This window comes from Macrotis lagotis, chromosome X (genome assembly GCF_037893015.1).
Source record: "Macrotis lagotis isolate mMagLag1 chromosome X, bilby.v1.9.chrom.fasta, whole genome shotgun sequence".
Classification (NCBI taxonomy): domain Eukaryota; kingdom Metazoa; phylum Chordata; class Mammalia; order Peramelemorphia; family Peramelidae; genus Macrotis; species Macrotis lagotis.
Window position 1 is genome coordinate 619,927,146 of NC_133666.1, and position 24,411 is coordinate 619,951,556.

Genomic DNA, 24,411 nt, shown 5'->3' on the forward strand with positions numbered 1-24,411 from the left:
TGTTGTGTAGGGAAAAGCTCTGGGAGCATACTGGCTTCACACCACCAATGGGCTCTGCCCTGGAAGTCCAAAACTATATTATCTCATTAGATAAAAATAACCCCATGAGGGAGAGGTGATTGTTATTCCCATTTCCAGTGATATGGTGTCAGAGGTACTCCTGTGCAACCCTTCACTTTTTGCCATTCATCCTAGGAGTGTCCCTAATTGATAAGGAGGTGATTTCTCTTCCTGTATCTTTATGAAACAGTACTACTTTTATGAATGTGTTCAATCAAAAGTTCCAGTGACATATAAATATGGGTATAATACTTGGATTTATAATGAATATCAATGTTACTAAAGCTTTGGAATTGAAAGTCTTAATGAGGGTTTTTGATGAAACCACCACTGTGGAAACTGAGTAACAGTTTTTATGTTTTAAGTGGAAGAAAGCTGAGCAAGTTTCCTCACCTGTAAAATGAGGTCAATCTAGATGACCTCTCAGATCCCTTCTACCTCTACATCTCTGATCCTGTGAAAATACTAAAACATCAGGCAATGTGTAAAAATATATAAGTTGTTCTAATTTTGGGGAAAGGATCAAAGGTCTGTGGGAAATGAAATTCTCCAAAAAATATTCACTGACCTACTTTTGGCCTCTTAGATTCTAAAGTCATTATGCTCCAAACTCTCATTACCTTCCTGTATCCACATACATCCACATGTGTGCACATTGTCATTGAGGGAGGAAGAGCAAATTTAGAGGCCAAAAAATATATTTACAAATAATTCAAACTAGGGGGGGAAAAGTATCCTTGGATCTGAGTGTAGAGCAGGTAGGGTTTTGAAGAGATGAGTTTTCCATTAATCGGGGCAGAAATTATATGTTCATTCATTCTTATTTTTTATTAACTGCTATGTATGCAGAACAATTTTGAGTAAACATAGTCCTTGTTCCCCAAGGCTCATATGTAGAGCTTTGAAGGGTCCTCAAAGATCATCTGACCCCCTCATTTTTCATATGTGACTCAGAGAAAACTGGGGCTTAAATGCTGTCTGGTCATATATGAGATTTCTCATGAGTATGAGATCATACTAAATTCTTTGATGAATGAATGAATCAAGTATTAAGTACTTTCTAGGTACAAAGCACTATACTGAGTGTTGGAGATAGAAATGGAAAGACAGTCCCTGCTCTCACAATTTGCATTCTAGTGGGAGAGGAAACACTTGGAAGAATTCAGCTGCAAATCAGATGGTTATGTCTCATGGTCCTTACGGTGGAGTGTCTAAGAAGATATTAATGCTCTACTATTAATGTTCTACTATTAATGTTCTACTTTAATATCTTGCCCTAATAAAATAATTTCAGTTTATGATATTGAACTATTTGAAATCACCAAGGGCTTTCTTTGCAAGAACTTTTTTCCTGAGTCTACAGAAGCAGTTGCTAGTATATCTCCATTGCTTTCCAGGATGATGGTTAAGAACATTGGACTGGAAGCATTGCTATTCCCAAGACTCTTGGGTTCAGAGTACTAAGATGTCTCTCTCAGGTTATCTGAGGGGAGGTAGTAGTCACAGTATGGTTTGACTTATCTGACACAATCTGGTTCCTTTCTTCATTGTGCTACTTACTGCTATAGCTAAACTAACTTGACTGACCTTTGGTTTCGTTTCTAGTATGACTCATTTTAAATGATATACATATTCAGGAAAAAACATCTATTCCACTTCTAACTGTATAATTTATAACCAGGGTCTTTTTTTTGTCCAAATAGGACCAAAGAGAGGATGGAGGGGAAAAAATTTGGAGATATATACATATACATATACATATACATATACATATACATATACATATACATATACATATATATATGTCAACAAGTTAGAAAGAGATTCCAAATGCAGAATTAACTGAGCTATGAAAGACAGAGAAAAGTAGGGAGTAGGGTTTACATATAAAGGACAAGTTGATAGAAAAAAACTGGTTAATAACTCTCAATAGCAGAAAGTAGGTATTACCATCAACATGAAATTAGGAGGTTACTGTTTGAAGTAGCTCCTGAAGTAGGGAACAGTCATTTCTAAGTTACTAGCCACTTGTGAAAAAATCTTTCTAAGTCATGTGTAAGTAATTCAGAAAAAAGTCTAAAAAATGTTCTCCATATTATTAAAGCTAGCATAATATAGTGATTAGATGTGATATAAAAAAATTAAGGGATGAGGGAAAAGGATTGCACTGGGAGGAGAGGGAAGGGAGAGTTAGAATGAACTAAAATTATTTGCTATAAAGAGGTGCAATAGACCTATTACAGAAGAGGAGAAAAGGGAGGGGGTGAGCATTGCTTGAACCTTACCCTCTTCAGAATTGACTCAAAGAGAGAATAACATACACATTCAGTTGGTTATAGAAATCAAACTTACCCTAGGAAAGTAGAAAGGGAGGTAGACAAAAAGGTTGTGGGGTCGGGTGGGGAATTGATAGAAGGAACAGCAGATTGAGGGAGGTGGCAGGCAGAAGCATATGATGAAGAGAGACAGGGTGAAAGGGGAGAGGGAGAGACAGACAGATGCCCTTGTGTTGATTACCATCTTTCTGGTGAAAGATACATTTATTAAGAAGGATTCTAGTAATAATCTTGCCCACAGTGACAGAAATATCACTTTCTTGTCATTGTCACAGGATAATCTATTTCCTTGGCCTTTAGTTTGTAGAGATGGATAATGGAGACATTCTTGCACTACTGGGGGATAATCTCCTCTTGGAAGATTTCATTTAGTTTTTGTATAAGCAATGGGTCCCCTTTCTTGTAAATCTCAACTGGAATAGAATCAACACCAAGTGCTTTGCCTCAAAAGAGGAGGCTGATGGTATTCAGAATCTTTTTCTTTAGTTGGAAATTCATCTAGAGAAGGATTAACTTTTATCTAAGGTATAGGGTCAGTGGATTCAGTATTGCTTGATATCTTTCTCTTTAGACACTATGAAAGTGTTCAACCCAACTCTTCAGGATCATTATTACTAATTAAATTGGCTCCTTAGCACCGAGTATTGAGATGCACCATGGGTCTTCTGCCCATAAATGGCCTTCAGGGATTTGGATGATGATGATGATGATGATGATGATGATGATGATGATGATGATGATGATCATAAAAACCAAATTTCATCTCTCTAAGCTTTGTTTGCACTTAAATTTTTTCTTTTTCAACCCATATTTTATTTGTTTTCCAATTTAATACAATAGTAGTTTCTTCCTGTCATTTTTGTAAGGTTTTGAATTTTACAATTTCTGCCCCCACCCTCCCTTCCCTCTTCCTCTTCACAGAAGACAGTCTGATAATCTTTACATTGTTTCTATACTATACATTGATCAAAGTAGAATGTGTTGAGAGAGAAATCATATCCTTGAGGAGAAAATAAAATACTAGAGATAGCAAAATAATATAGTATGCAAGACACTTTTAAAAAAAATTGAAGGGGGTAGCTAGGTGGCACAGTGGATAGAGCACCGACCCTGGAGTCAGGAGTACCTGAGTTCAAATCCAACCTCTGACACTTAATAATTACCTAGCTGTGTGGCCTTGGGCAAGCCACTTAACCCCATTTGCCTTGTAAAAACCTAAAAACGAAAAAAAAATGAAGGTAATAGACTTTGGTCTTTGTTTAAACTCCACAGTTCTTTCTCTGGATACAGATGGTATTCTCTGTTGCAGGTTACTCTAAAATTGTCCCTGATTATTGCATTGATGGAATAAGCAAATCTATTAAGGTTGATCATCTCCATGTTGCTGTTAGGGTGTACAATGTTCTTCTAGTTCTGCTCATGTCACTCAGCATCAGTTCGTGCAAGTCTTTCCAGGCTTCTCTGAAATACATCCCTCTTGGTTTCTAATAGAACAATAGTGTTCCATAACCTACATATATACCACAATTTGTTCAGCCATTCCCCAATTGATGGACATTCACTCGATTTCCAGTTCTGTGCTACCACAAATAGGGCTGCTATGAATACTTTTGAGCAAGTGATGTTTTTACCCTTTTTCATGATCTCTTCAGGGCATAGACTCTGTAGTGGTATTGCTGGATCAAAGGGTATGCACACTTTTATTGCTCTTTGGGTATAATTCGAGATTGCTCTTCAGAAAGGATGGATGAATTCACAGCTCCACCATCAATGTATTAGTGTCCCAGATTTCCCACATCCCTTCCAACATTGAATATTGTCATTTCTGGCCAATCTGATAGATGTGAGGTGGTACCTCAGAAATACTTTAATTTGCATGTCTTTAATCAGTAATGATTTAGAGTAATGATTGTGGATAACTTTGATTTGCATATCCTTTGACATTTGTCATTTAGGGAATGGCTTGTTTTTTTATAAATTTGACTCAGTCCTCTATATATTTTAGAAATGAGTCCTTTGTCAGAAATACTGGTTGTAAAAATTGTTTCCCCAATTTACTACATTTCTTCTGATCTTGGTTACAGTGGTTCTGTTTGTGCACTTGACTTCTGATAAAATTAATGAATGATCTCATCTTTAAAAATCAGTGAGTCAAAGAAGATATAGATACTATCAAGAATTTCATTAAAGAGAATGATAAACATGAGACAGCATAACAAAAATGTATGGGATTCAACCAAAGCCGTTCTTATGGGAAAATTTATCTCAATTCTTATATCAATAAAATAGAGGAAAAAAACAGAATTGGGCATGCAATTAAAAACTAGAAAAAGAACAAATTAAAAATCCCCAATTAAACACCAAATTGAAATCTTGAAAATCCAAGTTGAGATCAAAAAATTGAAAGTAAGGAGCAGCTAGGTGGTGTAATGGCCCTGGAGTCAGGAAAACCTGAGTTTAAATCCATCCTCAGACAATAATTACCAGCTGTTTGACCTTGGACAAGTTACTTAACTCCACTGCCTTGCAAAAAGCAAAAAAAAAAAAAAAAAAGGAAGAAAACGATATTGAGGTAATATAAACTAGGACTGATTTATGAAAAAGCTTAATAAGATGCAAAATCATTGGTTACTTTCATTTTAAAAAAGAAAGAACAAAAACCAAATTACCAGTATCAAATATGAAAAGGGTGAATTTACTACCAATGAAGAGTAAATTAAAACAATAATCTGAAACTGTTGTGTCAATAAATCTGACAATCTAAGCAAAGTATAAATGGCCCATATTAACAGAAGAGGAAACAGAATAGTTAAGCCAGTCTTAGAAAAAGAAATTGACCGAACTATCATGAACTCCCTAAGAAAAATTATCATTGCTAGATGAGTTCATAAGTGAATGCTATCAATCATTCAAAGAATATTTAATTGCATTATTATATAAAGTCCTTTGATAAAAGCAAAGGAGTCTGACCAAATTCCTTGTATGACATAAATATCATGCTAATATTTAAACCAAGAAGAGCTAGAACAGGAAAGAAAGCCATATAGCCCAAAGTCTATGGGAAAGTCAGAACTTAGATGAAACATCTTATGCATTGTATCCCGGCCTCAGCATTGCTGCAGTTTCATAGAAAGAAGTGCTTCTTACCAAAGGAAGCTGGCTTGGCTTCTCTTTGGCTCTCATCATAACTCCCATCTCCAACACATAGCTCTTCCAGGAAAATGTCTTCTCCAGGTCACAAGGATTCCAAAGTTTAAATCAACAAACACTGATTATGTGCAAGGCCCTGAATGCCAGTGTAGGGAGTATGAGGACCTAAACAAGCTTATATTTTTCTGGGGCATGCTAGAGAGCTTCATCTGCATAAATGAAACTTTTTCATAATCATAGAAGAAATAATGTCATGTTATAAAGATTCCTCTGTGAATTAGTGGATATAAATACCATGATCCTCATTTTTGCACAAGAGGAAACATCAGACCAAAGAGGTGAGTAACTTTCCAGTAATCACAGGAAGTGCTTCATGCCAGAGGTCAGGTTTGGGTCTCCTGACTCTTAAATACAGAGCTCCTCTCCACCAGACTACCCAGCTTCTGAGGAGCAACAGGTGCATCTGGAGATGGTCCGGAGCTTCCTCTTCAGATTGAGGCACCAGACTTATGTAGAATATTCATATTGCTACAATGAGATTTCTGTCAGAAGGAATTTGTACCCACATTATCCCCACATGCCAGCAGTCATGAGACTCCTGGGAAGAGAGAGGGAGAGGCTGTGAATTGGATGGGACCATTTGTTACCATTTGTTGGCACAGTAGGATGCTTCCTGTGCTGCTGAAGTGATGGGCAGGACACATAGGCATGCTGGAGGATTAATGCATTATGTCTGCTTACTGTATGCTGCATGCCAAACACACAAGGCAGCTCTTCAGCCCTTTTCCCATCCCATCCCATCCCATACTCACCTGTCCCTGACTTCAGCCTATTTACAGGACCCTGGGGCAGAGGCTTAATATCTGTGCTTCTGGATCTCAGTGCAGTCTAGATGCAAACCCAGTAAGGGGAGCATCTCCAGTTCTTCTGGAATGATTTAATTGGGGTCCTTTGTGGAGGTGAATTGTGGACTGCAGTGGCCTGACCTAGGACTACAGTCCTTCTTCAGAGTCATGGGTTTTTATAGCTCTCCTTAGAGGTACCATTAGAAAGAGTATAATGGTCATGAGATCAAGTTGCAACTCTGTTAGTAATTAACTATGTGATCTTGAATAAGTCACTTAATTTCTTCAACCCTCAGTTTCTTTAGCTGTAAAACAAGAATGATGAACCAAATTATCTTTAAGGTTATCTTCCAGTTCTAACAGTCTAACAGAACTGTGATATAAAAGGAAGTTTTGTACATAAGAGGATTGGGATTCATAGCTAGGATGTGAATTTTGCTACCTGTGTTGAATTAGGGCAAGCTAATTAATCTACTTGGGGTTGAATTTGCTCATCTATATAATTAAGTCTCAAACTAAAACTTTTAAAGCTAGGAATGGCATACTCAAACCTTTTTTTAAAGTGTCAGAACACTTTAATAACAATGTAGAAGGTGAATGGGGAGGGAGGAATTCATGGAGCTAGACAAATTTGCCTTCCCTCATGTCTGTCTTCATTAACTGCTAAGTCAGTAAGAGAGGGTTCTAAACCTACAGAGTCCAAGAGGAATCGTTCTAAAAAATTCATAAACTTCCCTTACCCATTAGATGTCCTGACTAGAAACTCCTTAGGCCTGTATGTCCTCGAGTAGGTGTGAGTATGTAACTGTACTGTTCTCAGATTGGCAAGGGAAATTCCCTCCACCACATGGAGTAGCTGACACAGACAAAACTGCCCAGACCTTCTGTGGATTTCCACAGCTTTTGTTAATATGCATTGCAGCTGTGCCCATTTGTCTTCTTGGCATGGTATGTGCTCAGCACTTACTCTTCTCTTTTTCTTCAAAGCACCTCTTATGCCTGAGGAGAATAAAATAATGATAGCTCTGACCTTTCTGCCCTCTCCTTAGAATTTACTATATTACTGTGAGTTAGTATCTTCTACTTTCTAATGGACAACCCTTTCCTATAAAATTCTTTAACAGTTGGAGCATAACAATTGCAAGCAAAACTCTGATATTGAGGATATAACTGGTATTATCTATATCGGTTTAAACAACAGAAGCAGAATTTCCCCAATCTTTGAAACAAACTAGAAAAGGTCCTTAAAAATCATTTCATTCAATCTTTTTATTTTGCTGAGAAGGAAACCAGATCAACTACTAAAGAAACTTACTTCAAGATTCTGATTTTTTAAGCCTTTGAGCCGTCTTCCTCTGCAACATTTTTGCAGGTAGACTGAGATTATATACAAGTCCTACTCCTCACTCTAGTCCTTACTCCTCTCAGCTGCCAAAATGTTCTTAAAATATATAAATGGTACTCCCTCTATTCAATAAATTATTAACTTCTAGGATCAAATCTAAAATCCTCTATTTAGATTTTAAAGTCATTCAAAAAACCTTTCCAGTTTTTTTCCCTTTTCCTCCTCTCCACATACTCTGATTTAATCATCTCTACCTCCAGACTTCTCTGAAGTCCCAGCTAAAATCCCAGCTACTATGAGAAACCTGTCTCAGTCTCTCACCTGCTAATGCTCTTTCTCTTTTGATTTAAGCCTTTGCGAACTAGGACTGTCTATTACCATTCTTTGTTCCCATCTACCACATAGTAAGTAAATGCTCATTCACTTGGATTCTACTCTTTCTTTTTTCTTCACTTACAATTTTTTTATGATTTGCTTATGGTGAAAAATAATCATCAATCAGTGAAAAGTATTCTAAACTTAGGGCAGCTGACCCTTGGATTAATAATATCTCTCAAGATGTCTGTGTTTTGTAGTCCCTGCCCTCCGGGCTTTTGTCCTGCTAGAATGACCTTTAGGGTACTAGGACTGTCCTTGTACCACAATCTAGCATTGAAAGAATCCCTCTATGGAGCATGATTCTATTCAGTTTGACTAGAGAGCTAACCCAGAGAGTCAATGGAAGACTAAAATGAAGTCCTTCCTCTTTTCCCTTTCCACTAGGGCCCTCTTCCTTCTAACCTGAAGCCCTTCCTAAACCCCAAACTACATTGTATTTAACAACTTTGTATTTATTTGTATTTATTCTCTACATAGACATAGAAGCAACTAGGTAATGCAGTGAATAAAATTGTGTATATAGTCAGGAATACCTGAGTTCCAATCCAGGCTCAGACAATTACTAGCAAGTCACTTTAACCTCTGTTAGCCTCAGATTTCTTGTCTTGTAAATTGGGGGTGATAATAATTCCAACCTCCCCAGATTGTTTAAGGATTAAAGGAAATAATCATTGTAAAATATTTAGTACAGTGCCTGGCACATATTGAGCATTATGTAGTTAGCTGTTCTTGTTCTTGTTAATTAGGTACTTTTTTGTCTCCATAAGGTACTGATTTTTTTGTTTTGTTCTTTAAATCATATTCAAATTGCATACCATCATGCCTGATACATAATAGGTGCTTTTCAATTGTTTTAGGGTTAATTGATTGATACTCCAATAGTTCTATTCTCCTTTAGAAGGGAATAATTGAGATTGCCAAGACCAGGGGGATAGCTGAATGGGAACTGAAGATAGAAATAAGCCTTTAAAAATATTTCCCCATTGGAATTATCTGAGAATCCAAGAGGATGTATCCATTTTGGTCTGTGAAATTCATAACACAGTACTGCTACTTGAGGTCAAGATCTCTATTTTGAGGGCCTTTCCCATATTTCCAGTTAGTGAATAAAACAGTTTTGAATTTATGGGATTTTCTTCTTGGAATAGAATAGAATTTGGGGGTATTGGTTGATTATAGTAGATTCAGAAAAAACTTTTCCCAAGATGCAGCACCTATTTTTATTTTTTTAATTTTTAAAATTTTTTTACACATTACTAAAATATTCTTGTTGTAAAAGTAAACTCAATATTCCCTCCCCCTGCAAAAATATAAAACTTCATGAGAAATGAAGTGAAAGAAAGAGAAAAAAAGTGTTTCAGTCTCTTTCTCCAGTAGATCACATTCTTTATCATAAGTCCATCATAGAAATTACTTCCATATTTTCCACAGTTGCTGATTGTAATTCCCTCCATCCGTTCCTCCCCACTACCTTCTATTACGTTTTTCTCTCTCCTTTCACTCTGTCCCTCTTCAAAAATATGCTGTAGGGCAGTCGAGTAGCACAGCGGACAGAGCACCAGCCTTGTGGCCAAGAGACCCCAAGCCTATGTCCCACCCCAGAGACCCAGCCAACACCCAACCCCATGGTCCTAGACAGGCCATCCAATCCCACCACCTTGCAAAAAAGCAAAAAAGAAAATGTGTTATATCTAACTATCCTGTCCTATGATCTACCCTCTCCTCTATCACCCACATCTCCCCTCCCCTCCTCATCCCCCTTCTCTCCTTTTTCTTCTAGGTGTCTATACCTAGAAGGTGTATGCTGTTTCCTCTCTGAGCCATTTCCGATGAGAATAAAGGCTCCCTCTTTCCCCCTCACCTTTCCCCCTTCCATACCATTCCAAAAGCTATTTCTTGACTCTTTTACACGAAATATCTTTTTTTTAAGGTTTTTGGAATTTTATTTTTCCATTTCCTTCTAAAATGTTCTTTGTTCTGTAAATCTCTGTAACACATTTAGTCATGGGTCACATTGTGCCAGGCTATTGATGCTCTGGCTAAGATAATCTTGGTAGTAGAGAATGAAATCTACATTATCAGACCCAGTATTACAAAAATCCTTTTTTAGAGTGTCATTAGAAATTAAAACTAAATGACTCCCACCCTCCTTTAAACAAAATGGGGGAAGGGAAGAGGAGAAGAAATATAAAAACATCATGTACAATTAAAATCATATTATGATGCCCTGTTGAATATGGCAAGGACTCAGCTCATAGAGAGGACCAAAGACAGTGCCATAATATTTTTCTAATTTGTTTTCTACTTAACAAGGTTTGTTGTGGAGCTTATAGGGAAGGAGGGTTGAAGTCATTAACAAGTCAGCTTTTTTGTACTTCATTTTGGTTAAAGGAATTTAAAAATAATCTTTGCTATTGTTAACATCTCACTCTTAAAACTCATTCTATTTCCACTGAGTTGTGCAAAATGAGGGATGGGGTCAGAGAAACTTAGTTATTTTCAAAGCCTTATATCAGGAAGCCGGCTCTGTGGGGATCCTATCTCCTTAGATAGAATCCACAAGAGGAGGATAATTATTTATCTCCTAGAAAGTTGCTGTAATAGTATTTTCTGACGTTTCACAAGTTGTTTCTATTCCTGTTTGGAATTTTATGATTCTTCATTCTTAAAAAGTTTAAAACTGAGGCCTTAACTCCATAGTAACTTGCCCGTTCCTCCAGAAAAGTGCTGTTTTGCTTTATATAAATCATATGTAAACCCAAAGCAAAAACTGCCCATTTCAGGAAAAAGAATCATTGGGGAATCTCAGCAGTAAAGCAGTTTGCATTGGGAAATGAACAAAAAAGGCAGACACCAAACACCTCCATTTTCCCAAGATTAAAATGATTATTAAAATAAAAAAAGCACACCACACTGTATAGAAATCAGCATTCTCTCCCATAATTTTGTGTATCTGGGATTACAGAAATATCACTGTCCCTGCCCCATATCTTCAAATTAACATCCTCAGGTCACAACAGTCCCCCAAAGGGGACCTTCCGAAAAAACAAGCTATTTCTGTGGCTCATGTTTCCCTCTTTTTGTAGCATGCACCAACAGTCTAACCAGGAAGAATAAATTGGGGCATTAAGGAGGGCATCCACCAGCAAGCCCACAGTTGTTGACAACCATCAGGTTGGAGATTAGTACAAAGGGATAGGTCAGCATACTGGCAAAGAATTCAGTGACAGCCTGGGAATAACTCTTCATTTTATTCATAGTGGAAACCCCACTCTCCAGTGCATAGGTATTGATGAGGTAGGCCAATGAATTACAGAGCCACAAAGAAATGATATCCCCCAGGAGGCGAGGAATAAGACCTGCAAAGAATCATAGGAAGCCCTACTCTCCATAAATGGTTACTATGGAGTCACATAGTCCACAATATTTGGTCTCTCTGCCAATGAATTGTACCATAGACCTCAGAGTGATCACATGGAAGGGATGCATGACAAGGGTAACAGCAGAACGAGCCAACATCTCCTGAGTAGTCTCCTTGACAACCTTGTCAAAACTGGATGGACCATCCTTTTGTGAAGGTTGAAGTCCTTGTTTTAACTCCTCAGCCTTGTCATAATCCTGGTATCACTGCATAACTTTACTATGGACCACAGTTCCAATGGTTCCAGAACACAGTCTAGGAGTTAAGCCCTTAAAAAGTCCGTTTTTTCTATCTATACTCATACAGTGAGCATAACAAAAAAGGTCAGGGAGTTGATAGACTTGCCATCCAAAAATATTTCTTCCCATAGTTGGAGGAAGAAGTTCATATCCCACCTGTTCATATCCCTTCACGTATATGAGCGGCTGTGAGAGGTTGGTGAGGCCCAAGCCCAGCAGCACCTGACTGGCCACCTCCGCCATGATGGCACCCATGGAAGGACAGGCGGGCGGGCGAGCTACATGAAATATCTTAATATGTTCTACTTCTTTGCTTTTTCCCAGTACATTTCCTTTTCACCCATTGTGACTCCATTTTTATAATACATTATACCTTCAAATTCAGCTCCCTCCTGTGCCTTGTCTATATAAGCTCCTTCTAACTGCTCTATTAAATTAGAAGGTTCATGAGTATTGTCTGTATCATATTTCCATGCAAGAATATATGCAGTTCATCATCATTAAGGCCCTCATAATTTATAGCAAAAAGAAACTGAGACTAAGCATAGGGGCATGAAAAGGAAATAAAATTCTTTTTTTCCAGATGAAAATGTGTTTTACTTAGAGTCAATAAAAAGCTAGTTGAAACAATTAGCAACTTCAGCAAAGTTGCAGTATAAATAATAAATCCAAAGAAATTATGAGCATTTCTGTATATTACTAACAAAACCCAGCAGGTAGAAAACTATTAATTGCTCATTGACTCAGCTAATATAATAAAAATAGTATTACCCAAATTAAGTTACTAATTCAATACTATACTACTCAAAGTATTAAAGGATTATTATATTAAAGGATTATTTTAAAGAACTATAAAAATAGTAACAAAATTCATTTGAGGAATAATAAAGGTCAAGAACATCAAGAAAATTAGTTAAAAAGCCATGGGAAGGAAGGACCTAGCAGTACCTGATATCAAACTATAATTCAAAGCTATAATCATCAAAATAACTTGGATAAGAAATAGAGAGGTTATTTTCAGTAAAAGGATTAAGTATGTCATAAACAGAAGAAAATGAGCATAAGTAACCTAATATTTGATAAACCCAAAGATTTACAGCTATCAGGGTAAAAACTTAATATTTGACAAAAACTAATGAGAAAAATTTATCGCAGCCTGACAGAAACCAGGTAAACCAAAATCTCATGCCATTTGCCAAGATAAACTCTAAAACGCACATGTGATTTAGCTATAATAGTTAATATCATAAAGAAATTAGTGGAACATGGAAGAAATAATTTGTTAGATCTAAAGATAGAGAGTTCATTACCAAATAAGGGAGGTAAAGTGGACAATTTGATTACATAAAATTTTTTCAAATTGTGTAGCAGTAAAACTAATTCAGATAAAATAAAATGAGTAGGGGCAGCTAGGTGGCGTAGTGGATAAAGCGCCGGCCTTGGAGTCAGGAGTACCTGGGTTCAAATCCGGTCTCAGACACTTAATAATTACCTAGCTGTGTGGCCTTGGGCAAGCCACTTAACCCCATTTGCCTTGCAAAAAAACCTAAAATAAAATATAAATTAAATTAAATTAAATTAAAAAATTAGTAGAGTAAATTGGTAGAGGGAGAGGAAATCTTTGTAACAGGTTTCTCTGGTAAAGTTCTCATTTCATTTCTAACTTTTAAAGGGAACTGAGTCAGATTTGTAAGAGTAAAAACCATTCCCCACTTGTTAACTGTCAAAGGATATGAATAGATGATTTTCAGAGGAAGATATCCAAATTCATCAAGTCATAGAAAAATGTTCTAAATCACTAATAATTAACAAAATGCAAATCAAAATATCTCTGAGGTACCATCTCACAACCATCAGATTGACTAAGTTGATCAAAAAATAAAATGATAAATTATAGAGGGACTATGGGAAAATAACTACATTAATGCACTGTTAGAGGATCTGTGACCTGGTCCAGCTATTCTGGAAAACATTTGGGAACTATAGTCAATCCTCAGCTTTCAAAAGGTAACATTTCTAGAAAATGACATGAATGTAAAAATATGAATATTGATTCATTGAGCCTATGAGAAATTCCCTCAGTTATCAAAAATTATCCTTCTCTAGAGCTAGAATTCTGAAAATATGCACTCTTCCTAATAAACTAACCATAAATTGAAGTACACAAAGTAAAATTGGTAACATACAAAACAACATTTTTTGTTAGTAATACTCTAGAATTCTGTGACCTTTTTTACTAATTTTTTGAATTTTTTTAATTGACTTCGGGGGTTGCTAGGTGGCACAGTGGATAGAGTACTTGCCCTGGAATCAGGAGGACCTGAATTCAAAGCTGGTCTTAGACACTTAATAATTACTTAGTTTTGTGACCTTGGGCAAGTCACTTACTTCCATTGCCTTGCAAAATAAAAAAAATTTATTTCAGACATTATTCACTTTTCATAATAAATGAAATCTACAGTACTATAAATATTGTACAGCAAATAAGATTCTTAAAACTAAAGCTTTTTTAACCTGAATCTTAACTTCCACTAAGTCAGATATCAGTTTAAGGGAGTTTTTCCTCTGTGCTATATTACTACTGTAAACCTTCCTACTTTGGCCATCCTTTTAAAATCCCTGGAGAATTTGCTGGGATTTTAGTCACTGCCATCAGGGCCATGATCAATTCAAGAATTTGTTTGGCTTGACTTTACATATTTGTAATATATTTTGTTTTCTCAGTGGAGGATAGAGGGAGAAGGGAAAAGTAAAAAGAGAATGTGGGCCTTAAATAAAACAAAATTAATTTTAAAAAATAATGACATACCTCAGTTAACTCAGATTTTATACACACATACACATTCATATATGAAAAAGCTAGAATTCATTATCCAGCTTTCTGAATCCATACAAGTTGCGAAAGTGTAATCCTTAATTGATTCTCCATCACCACCCAAAAAGCAGTAGAGGAGAAGGGGAAATCTATTTAAGAATATCCCTAGCAGTGTTATTTGCAAGAGCAAAGCACTCAAGAAAAAACTATATTTCTGTCATTTGCAAGATTCACCAAACAAATTGTTATATGGAAGTGTAAAAGAATATAACTGTTTTGTAAAAAATGAATTTGAAAATTCAAATAAATACGGGAAGTCTTATATGAATTGATATTGAATAAAACAAAACCCAAAAGCAAAGACTTCATTTAGAACTAGATGACCACAGAGGATCCTATTTAGATTGGGGTCTCAGTGAGTAATGTTTTGGAGCTCCCAACATATATACATGTATATACTCTTAAATAAATGTGAAACTCAAAAATAGAATGACTTGTCATATATTGAAATTGCTTTTGTTCAATCTAATATGTTTTTCCTCTTTGCTCTGTTTCAGTTCTTCCCCATCAGGAGTATTTCTTGAGAAGGACTATGAGATTTATCGTGATTACAATGCGGAAGGCCAACTTCTTCATTATAGGTAGTGAATATTTATTTCCATGTTTTTGATAATTGTCTTTTACTAGGAAAGAAAGAGGAGTTCTCTTCAATGCATTTTGAGATGTGGGAGGTTAAGGGAGACCTTGAGTTCTGAAACATCTAAGATAAAGTTCTCCATCTTTGACTAAATGATTGCTAGACTCCTAAAAGAAACTCTTCTTGAAGATGTCTTAATGTTTAGCATTAATGTCTAATCTTTAATCTAAATTCATTAATCTCAGTTATACCTGTTTTTCCCCTTTCATCTACTATCTAATCTTATATATACCAATCAAATTCTATTAATATTTTTTCTTCCCTGTTATTTTTGTATATTCACTTTTTAATCTCTGATTTCTTTTGATACTTCTTTTCTTGCCTTTTATTCTTAACTCTACTTACCTATTCTTATCTCTGCTGAAATTTATAGATGGGGAAAATTAAGACAAACAGGGTGAAGTGACTTGAGGTCACTTTTGAACTCTTTTAGAAAAGAAGGTCTTCTTGACTCTTAAGCTTGACAATTTTTTTTTAAAGCTTGACAATCTTTTGATTTCACCATCTAGCTTGCCCTTTTTTTCTCACTACTATATGCTAACTAGGACAAACAGTGATGCTTATGAGGCAAGTATAATTGCTTTGAGAGGGGTGGTAAAATCAGTATATTATTGTATTATTGGCATTTGGAAGAAAGGAAGACCTGAATTCAAATCCAATCTCAGACACTAATTAGCTGTATGAACTTGGGTAAATCATTTAACTTTGCTCTACTGTTACTTGACTGCCTCAAATAAACAGTTGAACTTGCACCCTCAACTGGTTTGGTTATCTTCAAGGAATCCTAAAATTGTTACCTTTGACAGTGGTCATAACAGGTCATAGGATCATAGATTTAGAGGGGAAAGAATCTTAAAAAGTTCAGTCTTCTTAATTTACAAATGAGGAGACCCAGGGAGGTGAAGTGACTTGCCTAAGATCTAATGTGTGAGATGAAGTTTGAATCTAGGTTTCATTGGCTCCAATTTAAGCCCTCTACTTACTATATTATGCTAGCTTTAACATTATGGAGAACATTTTTTAGACTTTTTTCTGAATTACTAACACATAACTTAGAAAGATTTTCTCACAAGTGGCTAGTAACTTAGAAATGACTGTTCCTATCTCAGGAGCTACTTCAAACAGTAACCTCCCAATTTCGTGTTGATGTTAATACCTACTTTCTGCTATTGAGAATTATTTGACCAGTTTTTTTCTGTCAACTCCTCCTTTATATGTAAACCCTACTCCCTACTTTTCTGTCTTTTATAGCTCAGTTAATTCTGCATTAGGAATCTCTTTCTAACTTGTTGACATATACATTTTCAAATTTTTTCCCCTCTGTCCTCTCTTTTGTACTATTTGGACAAAAAAAAAAAAGACCCTGCTTATAAATTATACAGTTAGGATAGATGTTTTTTCCTGAATATGGATATCATTTAAAATGAGTCATACCAGAAAAGAAACCAAATTATCTACCTGAAAAACCCTTGAAAATACCCAGGTAAGTTATTTGTAGTGAGCAATCTCATTCCCAGAAAAATCATTATGGAATGTTTCTCCTTCCTCTCAATAAAGATTAAGGGAATGGTGGTGGTGTAAAAATGAAATGTGGTATATACAGATTGAGGACACTGTATTTTGCATATTTTATTTTATTATAAAGAGGCTTAAAATAAGGGCACTGCTTTTTACATAAAGACAAAAGAAAAAATTACCACTTTTCTTAGGTTTTTTTTTTCAAGGCAGTGGGGTTAAGTGGCTTGCCCAAGGCCACACAGCTAGGTAATTATTAAGTGTCTGAGGCCAGATTTGAACTCAGGTACTCCTGACTCCAGGGCCTGTACTCTATCCACTGGGCCACCTAGTCACCCCCAAAAATTAAACTTTTAAAAAATGTTTTGATATAAAACCCTAATTAAATTTTAAAAGTGTAATGCTTAGTCATGCTTTCCAGAATCTCTATGATCACCTACTGCCTTTCCTACCTATAATTAAATCAGCTTTTCATCAATGCTAGCATTCAAGAGAAATAAAATATTTCTCTGTTAATGTTAGGATTGTTCAGTATCATTTAATTTTTTTTAATATCAGTGTTTCCCTGGTGATACTATATGGTGTGAATCATTATGATCTCTGACTAAATCTAGTTGAAAGTGACCCAACGGTTTACAACCGAGAATCAACTATTTAGCAAAACTGAACATCCTCTTTCAGGTAAAAAGATGGACTTTCAATGAAACAGGATTTTTAGACTTTACTATTGAGACGACCAGAGATGAACAGAACGTTTGATTTCCAAATACAGGACTCTGGTGAACCACAGAGGGAGTGGAAGAGAGGGACTAACTATGAGAAACTTGATGATGTTGAACTGTTTGTATTCCTTCATGGGAAGAAGATATTGATAACTCATATGAACTTTCTCATTTATAAGAGCTGTTAGAAGGAGCATATAAAGACAGGACATAGGAAGGAGTGGAATATAATGGTATGATGTGGTAAAGGGATGGAGTTAATGGGTGATGGGGGAAAGTACTGGGAAGGAAAAGGAGATGAAGAAGAAGTTGAGAGATTTCACATAAGAGTCAAGAAAAAGCTTTTTTCAATGGAGTGGAGGGGGTGGGAAGGCAAAGAGGAATGAGTGAGCCTTCATTCTCATCGGAAATGGCTCAGGGAGGAAATGACATACACACTTAATAGGGTGAGGAAATCTATCTTACCCTAGAGAAAAATGAGAAGAATGGGACAGGATAAGGGAGAATGGGGAGGAGGGAAGGTGATCTATAGAAGAGAGGGAAGATCGAGGGAGAGGGTACTCAGATTCAACACACTTTTGGACAGGGTTGGGATGAAAGGAGAGAGAGAGAATAAATGAGAGTGGGGCGAAATAGACTGGAGGTACAGCTAGTAATAGCAACTGAAGGAAAAATATTGAAGCAACTTCTCTGGTGGACTTATGATAAAGAAAGCAACTCACCCCAGAGACAGAGCCATTGGAATCTGAACACAGACTGAGGTACAAGTTTTTTTATCTCTCTATTGTTGAGGTTTCTCATCTTCTTGGGGGGGGGGGTTATGTTTATTCTTATGTTTACTCTTATAACATTCAATTTACATCAGTGTATGGCATGGAAACAATGTAGAGACTGTCAGACAACCTTCGGGGGGGGTAGGGAAGGGAGGAAGGGGAAAAATTGTAGAATTCAGAGCCTTGCAAAAAATGATGAGTACATATTACTATTGTATATATTTGGAAAACAAATAAAATGTTAAAATGTTGGAAAAAGAAAAAGGACAAACTTCATCATCAATATGGAAATCTGTTAAACATGACTACATATCCATAACCTATATCAGATTGCTTTCTGTCATGGAGAGGGGAGAATTCAAAAACTTATAAAAAATGAATATTGAAAACTATTTTTGTATATAATTAAAAAATAGCATTCAAAAAAAAAGAAAGTGGGGCAGCTAGGTGGTGCAGTAGATAGAGCACTGGCCCTGGAGTCAGGAGTACCTGGGTTCAAATCCAGTCTCAGACACTTAATAATTACCTAGCTGTGTGGCCTTGGGCAAGCCACTTAACCCCATTTGCCTTGCGAAAACCTGAAAAAAAAAAGTGACCCAACAGGCAAGTAAGATATTAATGGGAGATGTAAGTAGATTGCAGCCTATTTAATCTTGTAAGATTTGGAACCATCCAGAAAATGTATAATTGAAAAATGTGAGCCATTTATTTAATTGAGAGTAAAAAATTACAAGTAGACAGTTTTCTGTTTCTTACAACATGTTTTAAAAAATAAAACAAGGTTCCCCTTCATGTTATGTAGTTCCTCTCCAGAGAATCTGTAGTAGAACACAGACAAGATGGAGGGTATGTTGTTGTTTAGTTGTTTAGTTGTGTCCAACTCTTCATGACCCTATGGACCATACCATATCAGGTCCTCCTATCTTCCACTATCTCCTGAACTCTGTCCAAACTCATGTTCCATAACACTATATGTCTCATCTTCTTCCATGCCCTTTCGCCTTCAATATTTCCCAGTGTCAGAGTCTTTGCCAATGAATCCTGTCTTCTCATTATGTAATCAAAAGTATTTAAATATCAACTTAATATTTGTCCTTCCAATAAATAGTCTGCATTAATTTCTGGAAGTATTGACTGATTTGATATCTTTGCTGTCCAGGGGACTCTCAAAAGTCTTCCCCATCACCACAATTCAAAGGTGTTGATTCTGCACCATTAGCTTTCTTTGCAGCCCAACTCTCACAGCCATATATTGCTACTGAAAAAAGCAAACAAAACATAGCTTTGACTATATGAACCTTTGTTGGCAAGGTAATGTCTCTGCTTTTTAGAGTGCTTTCCAGATTTGCTGTAACCTTCCCTCCAAGGAGTAAACATCTTTTAATTTCATAACTACAGACACCATTTGCAATGATCTTTGAGTCCAAGAATGTAAAATATAAATACATATTGGGTTTTTTGTTTATTTGTTTTTGCTCATTTTCCAGCCTATTTCATGACTTTTAAAGTTGAGTTCTTGAAGAACAGGGGCACTGTCCCAAGCTTCTTTTGTACCAGGGACTGTGGGTATAGCCCCTAGCTTGCTGCACCAGAATCTGATGACTCTCCTGCCATGTTAAGAGTTGCTTAGGCCTGGGGTGGTTAGGGGGCTCAATGAATAGAGCACCAGCCTTGGAGTCAGGAGTACCTGGGTTCAAATCCAATCTCAGACACTTAATAATTACCTAGCCGTGTGGCCTTGGGCAAGCCACTTAACCCCATTGCCTTGAAAAAAATCTAAAAAAAAAAAAGAGTTGCTAGGCCTGATCTAGGGCTACCAGGTCTGGCCACTTGCCTGCTGTACCAGTACTGCAGGGCCTTGGTTGCTGATTTGTGCTAGGACTAGCCTCCTGCTGGCTTATTCAGACATTCATTGAAATACATTCCCCTTTCACCTCTCCTTCTAAGTTATTTTGGACTGGAAAATTGTTTCACTCCATCCTTTTGTGGGTTCTGCCACTCCAGAATTCATTTTGAGGTATGATAAAAAGTTGGAGGGGAATATGGGAGAACTCACACAAGTTACTGCTTTTCCTCCATCATCTTGGTTCTTCCTCTAAGAATTATTGATTTTTTTTAAATGGACTTTTTTAACTAAGAAAAAAGATAAGCTGTTAATTATATTATAAATACCACAAATGGACAAGGAATATTCACAACAAATGAAGAGAAAATAAAAGATGCTATTAGAAATTCTTTTAACCCAACTATATGCCTACTGAACTGATCAATTAAATGAATATTTACACAAGTATAAAATACCTAGGTTAACAGAATATGAAATAAAGAACATAAATGACCTCATCTCAGAGATAGAAATGTAACAAATCATAAATGAACTCCCAAAGCAAAACACTGAACCAGAAAGCTTTACAAGTGAATTCTAAAAAATATTTAAAGAACAAGATAAAAGTACTAAAAGAAAGGTTTTTTTGTTTGTCTTTTTAAAACCAACAAAGTTCAAGACAAGAGTTAATGCAATCCAGTGCCCAGAACTTTGGAGTACATGCTCATACTTGATAGACATGATAGAGCAAGAGTCAGCAAAGACTGAGAAGGAATTTTTAAGTCAGGAAGAGAAACACAAAAGAGCAATTGAGGGAAGTTAGAAAAACTGAGGGAAGAAAGATTGTATCCAGAAGAAGATGGTGATTGGCAGTGTCAGAGGCTTTAGAGGTGTCAAGAAGAATGGAAAATCTGAGGGAAAAAACATTAGATTTAGATATTAAAATATCACTGGGAACTTTGGAGAGAGCAATTTCATATTAGTAATGAGAACAGGGGTCAGATTATGAGAGTTCAGAATGGAATGAGAGGAAAGCAGGAAAGGAAGTAGAGATATCAGTTGTAGATGGCCTTCTCAAATTTAGCCAAGAAGAAGAGATGTGGAATGATAATTAGCAGAGATGGTTGAAGTCAGTGAGGATTTTTTTTTTTAGTTTTTGTTTTTGAAAGGCAATGGGGTTAAGTGACTTGCCCAAGGTCAGATTTGAACTCAAGTCCTCCTGGCTTCAGTGCCAGTACTCCATCCACTGTGCCACTTATCTGCTCCTGAGGAATTTTTTTTTTTTAAGGATGGGGAGATAATGGCATACTTTTCTAATAAAAAAGTCTTTGTGTCTATATTTCCAGTTCCTCATGCTTAGCAAAGTAGCAGTGACTAGGATTTGGGCCTGTGATTTCATTGGTCTAGGGCTCTAGAATGAGGAACTCCTCTACTCATGCATGTCAGCATCTCCTCTGCTACCTTTTTGTCTCAGAGTGATGCCTAAAGAGTTAATAAATTGGGGCGGCTAGGTGGCGCAGTGGATAAAGCACCGGCCTTGGAGTCAGGAGTACCTGGGTTCAAATCTGGTTTCAGACACTTAATAATTACCTAGCTGCGTGGCCTTGGGCAAGCCACTTAACCCCGTTTGCCTTGCAAAAACCTAAAAAAAACAAAAAAAAAGAGTTAATAAATTGCCCATTATTAGAGGCAGCATCTGAATCCAGGTCTTCTTGGTTTGAAGGTTGTCTATCCACTGTACCATGTTGACCATCTAGCACAGAGTAAATGTTTAATAATTATTGTCTTGAATTCAGTCAGTGTCCTCAAGAATCTGAAGAACTTTCATAAGGAAATAAAATTTTTTTCCCAGTCAAAAGCAATGGTTGAAATTTATAGTGAGGCAGATTTCAGATCAACATATAGAAACATTCTTAATAGAACTATCCAAAAGTGAAATGAGTTGCTTCATCAGGTTATGAGCCCCCTAATCTTCAGATGGTATCTTTTAATTGGGACATTCTTATTTTCCATTTTATACAAATCATTTTAGTTTGATTGAGTCATGACAGATACAGAGGGAACAGCCAAATTTCAAAGTACTCATAAAAATAGCCAGTTTGCTCTTCAGGAAACCAATTAACTATCCACATCTATAAAATCCACTTGTCAGGATACCAAGAGCTTGCCAGGATTTTTGAGGGGCTGAGGTGTTCAGAAAAGACATGCTTGCCATTCCCAGACTTTAACAGGTTTTGCCCCACACAGACTTCCTTGACTCTGATAAAACTGCCCACCTGGAACCCCAGGAAGTCTGCTTGCTCTAGCCTGCCCAGAATTAGGGCTTTATGGGAAGATATTTCTTATAAAGTGGTTGGAATTCTTATCAAGATGATATAACTTCTGTGCTTGAAGAGGAAGGTTGTCTAATGAAATTGAGAGAAATTTTGTTCTCTGCCTCCTAGATTGATATGTGGAGTTCTTCATCATATGCAGGAAAGAGGTCAGAGATGGTGTAATAAGTATAAAGATTCTATTGGAGTCCAAAGTATTAGAGTATGATATTTGAGCCATTACCAACTAAATTGTTTATCTCTTTGGACTTCTGTTTCTTCATCTTGTAAAATAAGAATAATAGTTTCTTCACCTATCTCAGAAAGTTATTGTGAGGAATGTACTTTGTAAATCTTAAGATACTATAGAAGTAAAATCTGTTAATATTAGTTAATAACAAATTTTAATTCTTTGTCCATCTTCCTCAAGCACTTAGAATATTTGGTGCTTACTAAATATTTGATTGATATTTTAATTTTATTCATTTTTTAAAATCACTAAATTCTATTTGAACCTGGACCTCACAGTGTAGTAGAATCAGTTATATTGGCACACGTTTTTTAAGAAGCAGGAGGATCACTAATTCTTCAAATAATCTATTTCAGTTCTTCAAAGATCCATGACTTCATTCTTATAAATCAATTAATAAGCATTTATAATATGTTATGTTTCAGGTACTTACAAGGAAAGAATTAATATCTACTTTCAATTTAAGTCTTCAAGGAGCTTCTGATAAGGTGACATATTCAAATATAGTCCAGTATGGGGGCCTCCCCCATGACTGCTGATCCCAACCCCTCTGTGCCTTAGTAGTTCTATGCATTTCTGTGACCTGAAAAATTAATCATCACCTTTCCTCTAAAGGTGAATATCTCCACTATTAGCAAAGTTAATTCTTGGGCATCAAACAAATAGTCTATCACCAGGACTATACTAAGTATCAAAAACTTTCAGAATTGAGTAGGATATTGAGTAGGACCAGTGCCTATCCAATCCAACCAATATCTGAAAAACCTTCTACACGCAAATAGTCTTACAGGTGTTGTTTAAGAACTCATGTAGTGGGCTGGCTAGGTGGCACAGTGGATAAAGCACCAGCCCTGGAGTCAGGAGTACCTGGGTTCAAATCCGGTCTCAGACACTTAATAATTACCTAGCTGTGTAGCCTTGGACAAGCCACTTAACCCCATTTACCTTGCAAAAAAAACAGAGAGAGAGAGAGAGAGAGAATTCAAGTAGCTGCTCCCTCTCAGGAGCAGCCCATTCTACTTTTGCACAGCTCTAATTGTTAGGAACTTTTTTACTTACATCAAACTTAAATTTACTTTAGGAATTTAAGTAATCTATATGACAACTCATCAAATATTTTAATAAAAATAATCATATTTCCATCTTCTTTGATCTATGATTCTATGATCCCAAGTTGTCTCTTCTCAGTTCCCAGTTCCTTCAAAGAATTTCTAGATAGATAAATAGATAGATAGACAGGCAGGCAGGTAGGCAGGCAGATAGATTGATTGGTTGATTCAAGGTCCTCCACTATATCGGTTTCCCTTTGAACACTGTCTACCCTATCAGTCAGTCATATCAGTCACTATCAATAAACATTTTTAAAGTGTCTATTATGTGCCAAATATTGTCCTAAGGACTGGGAAGTCACAATCTAATGGGGAAGAAATTAGGGTTAGGGGAAGAGAACAAATAATATATACAAACAAGTCACGGACAGGATAAATAGTAAATAATGAATGGAGGAAAGGTACTAAAATTAAGCAGGGTTGGGACAGGCATCCTGTAGAAGATGGGATTTTATTTGGAATTGGAGGAAGTTAGGGAAGCCAATAGGCAGAGATAAGGAAGGGAGAGCATTCTAGGGATGGGAGTCATCCAGAGAACTTGCATATCCATTTCCTTCCTAAAATGTGCCACCAGGACATTTACACTCTGCTTCAGGTGTGATCCATGGTAGAGTACAAT

General features: G+C 36.4%; 1 protein-coding gene and 1 pseudogene across 6 annotated transcripts in view; one reads left to right on the forward strand and one right to left on the reverse strand.

Annotated features, from left to right (window-relative positions):
- ARHGAP39 (Rho GTPase activating protein 39) overlaps positions 1-24,411 on the forward strand; it is a 350,961-nt gene that overhangs the window by 220,839 nt on the left and 105,711 nt on the right. For all 6 annotated transcript variants that reach the window (XM_074202986.1, XM_074202985.1, XM_074202989.1 and 3 more), the window contains one exon: positions 15,147-15,230. In XM_074202986.1, the coding sequence (XP_074059087.1) occupies positions 15,147-15,230 (84 nt within the window). The remainder of the gene's footprint in view (positions 1-15,146; positions 15,231-24,411) is intronic.
- On the reverse strand, positions 11,107-12,017 carry LOC141500095 (mitochondrial carrier homolog 2-like; annotated as a pseudogene).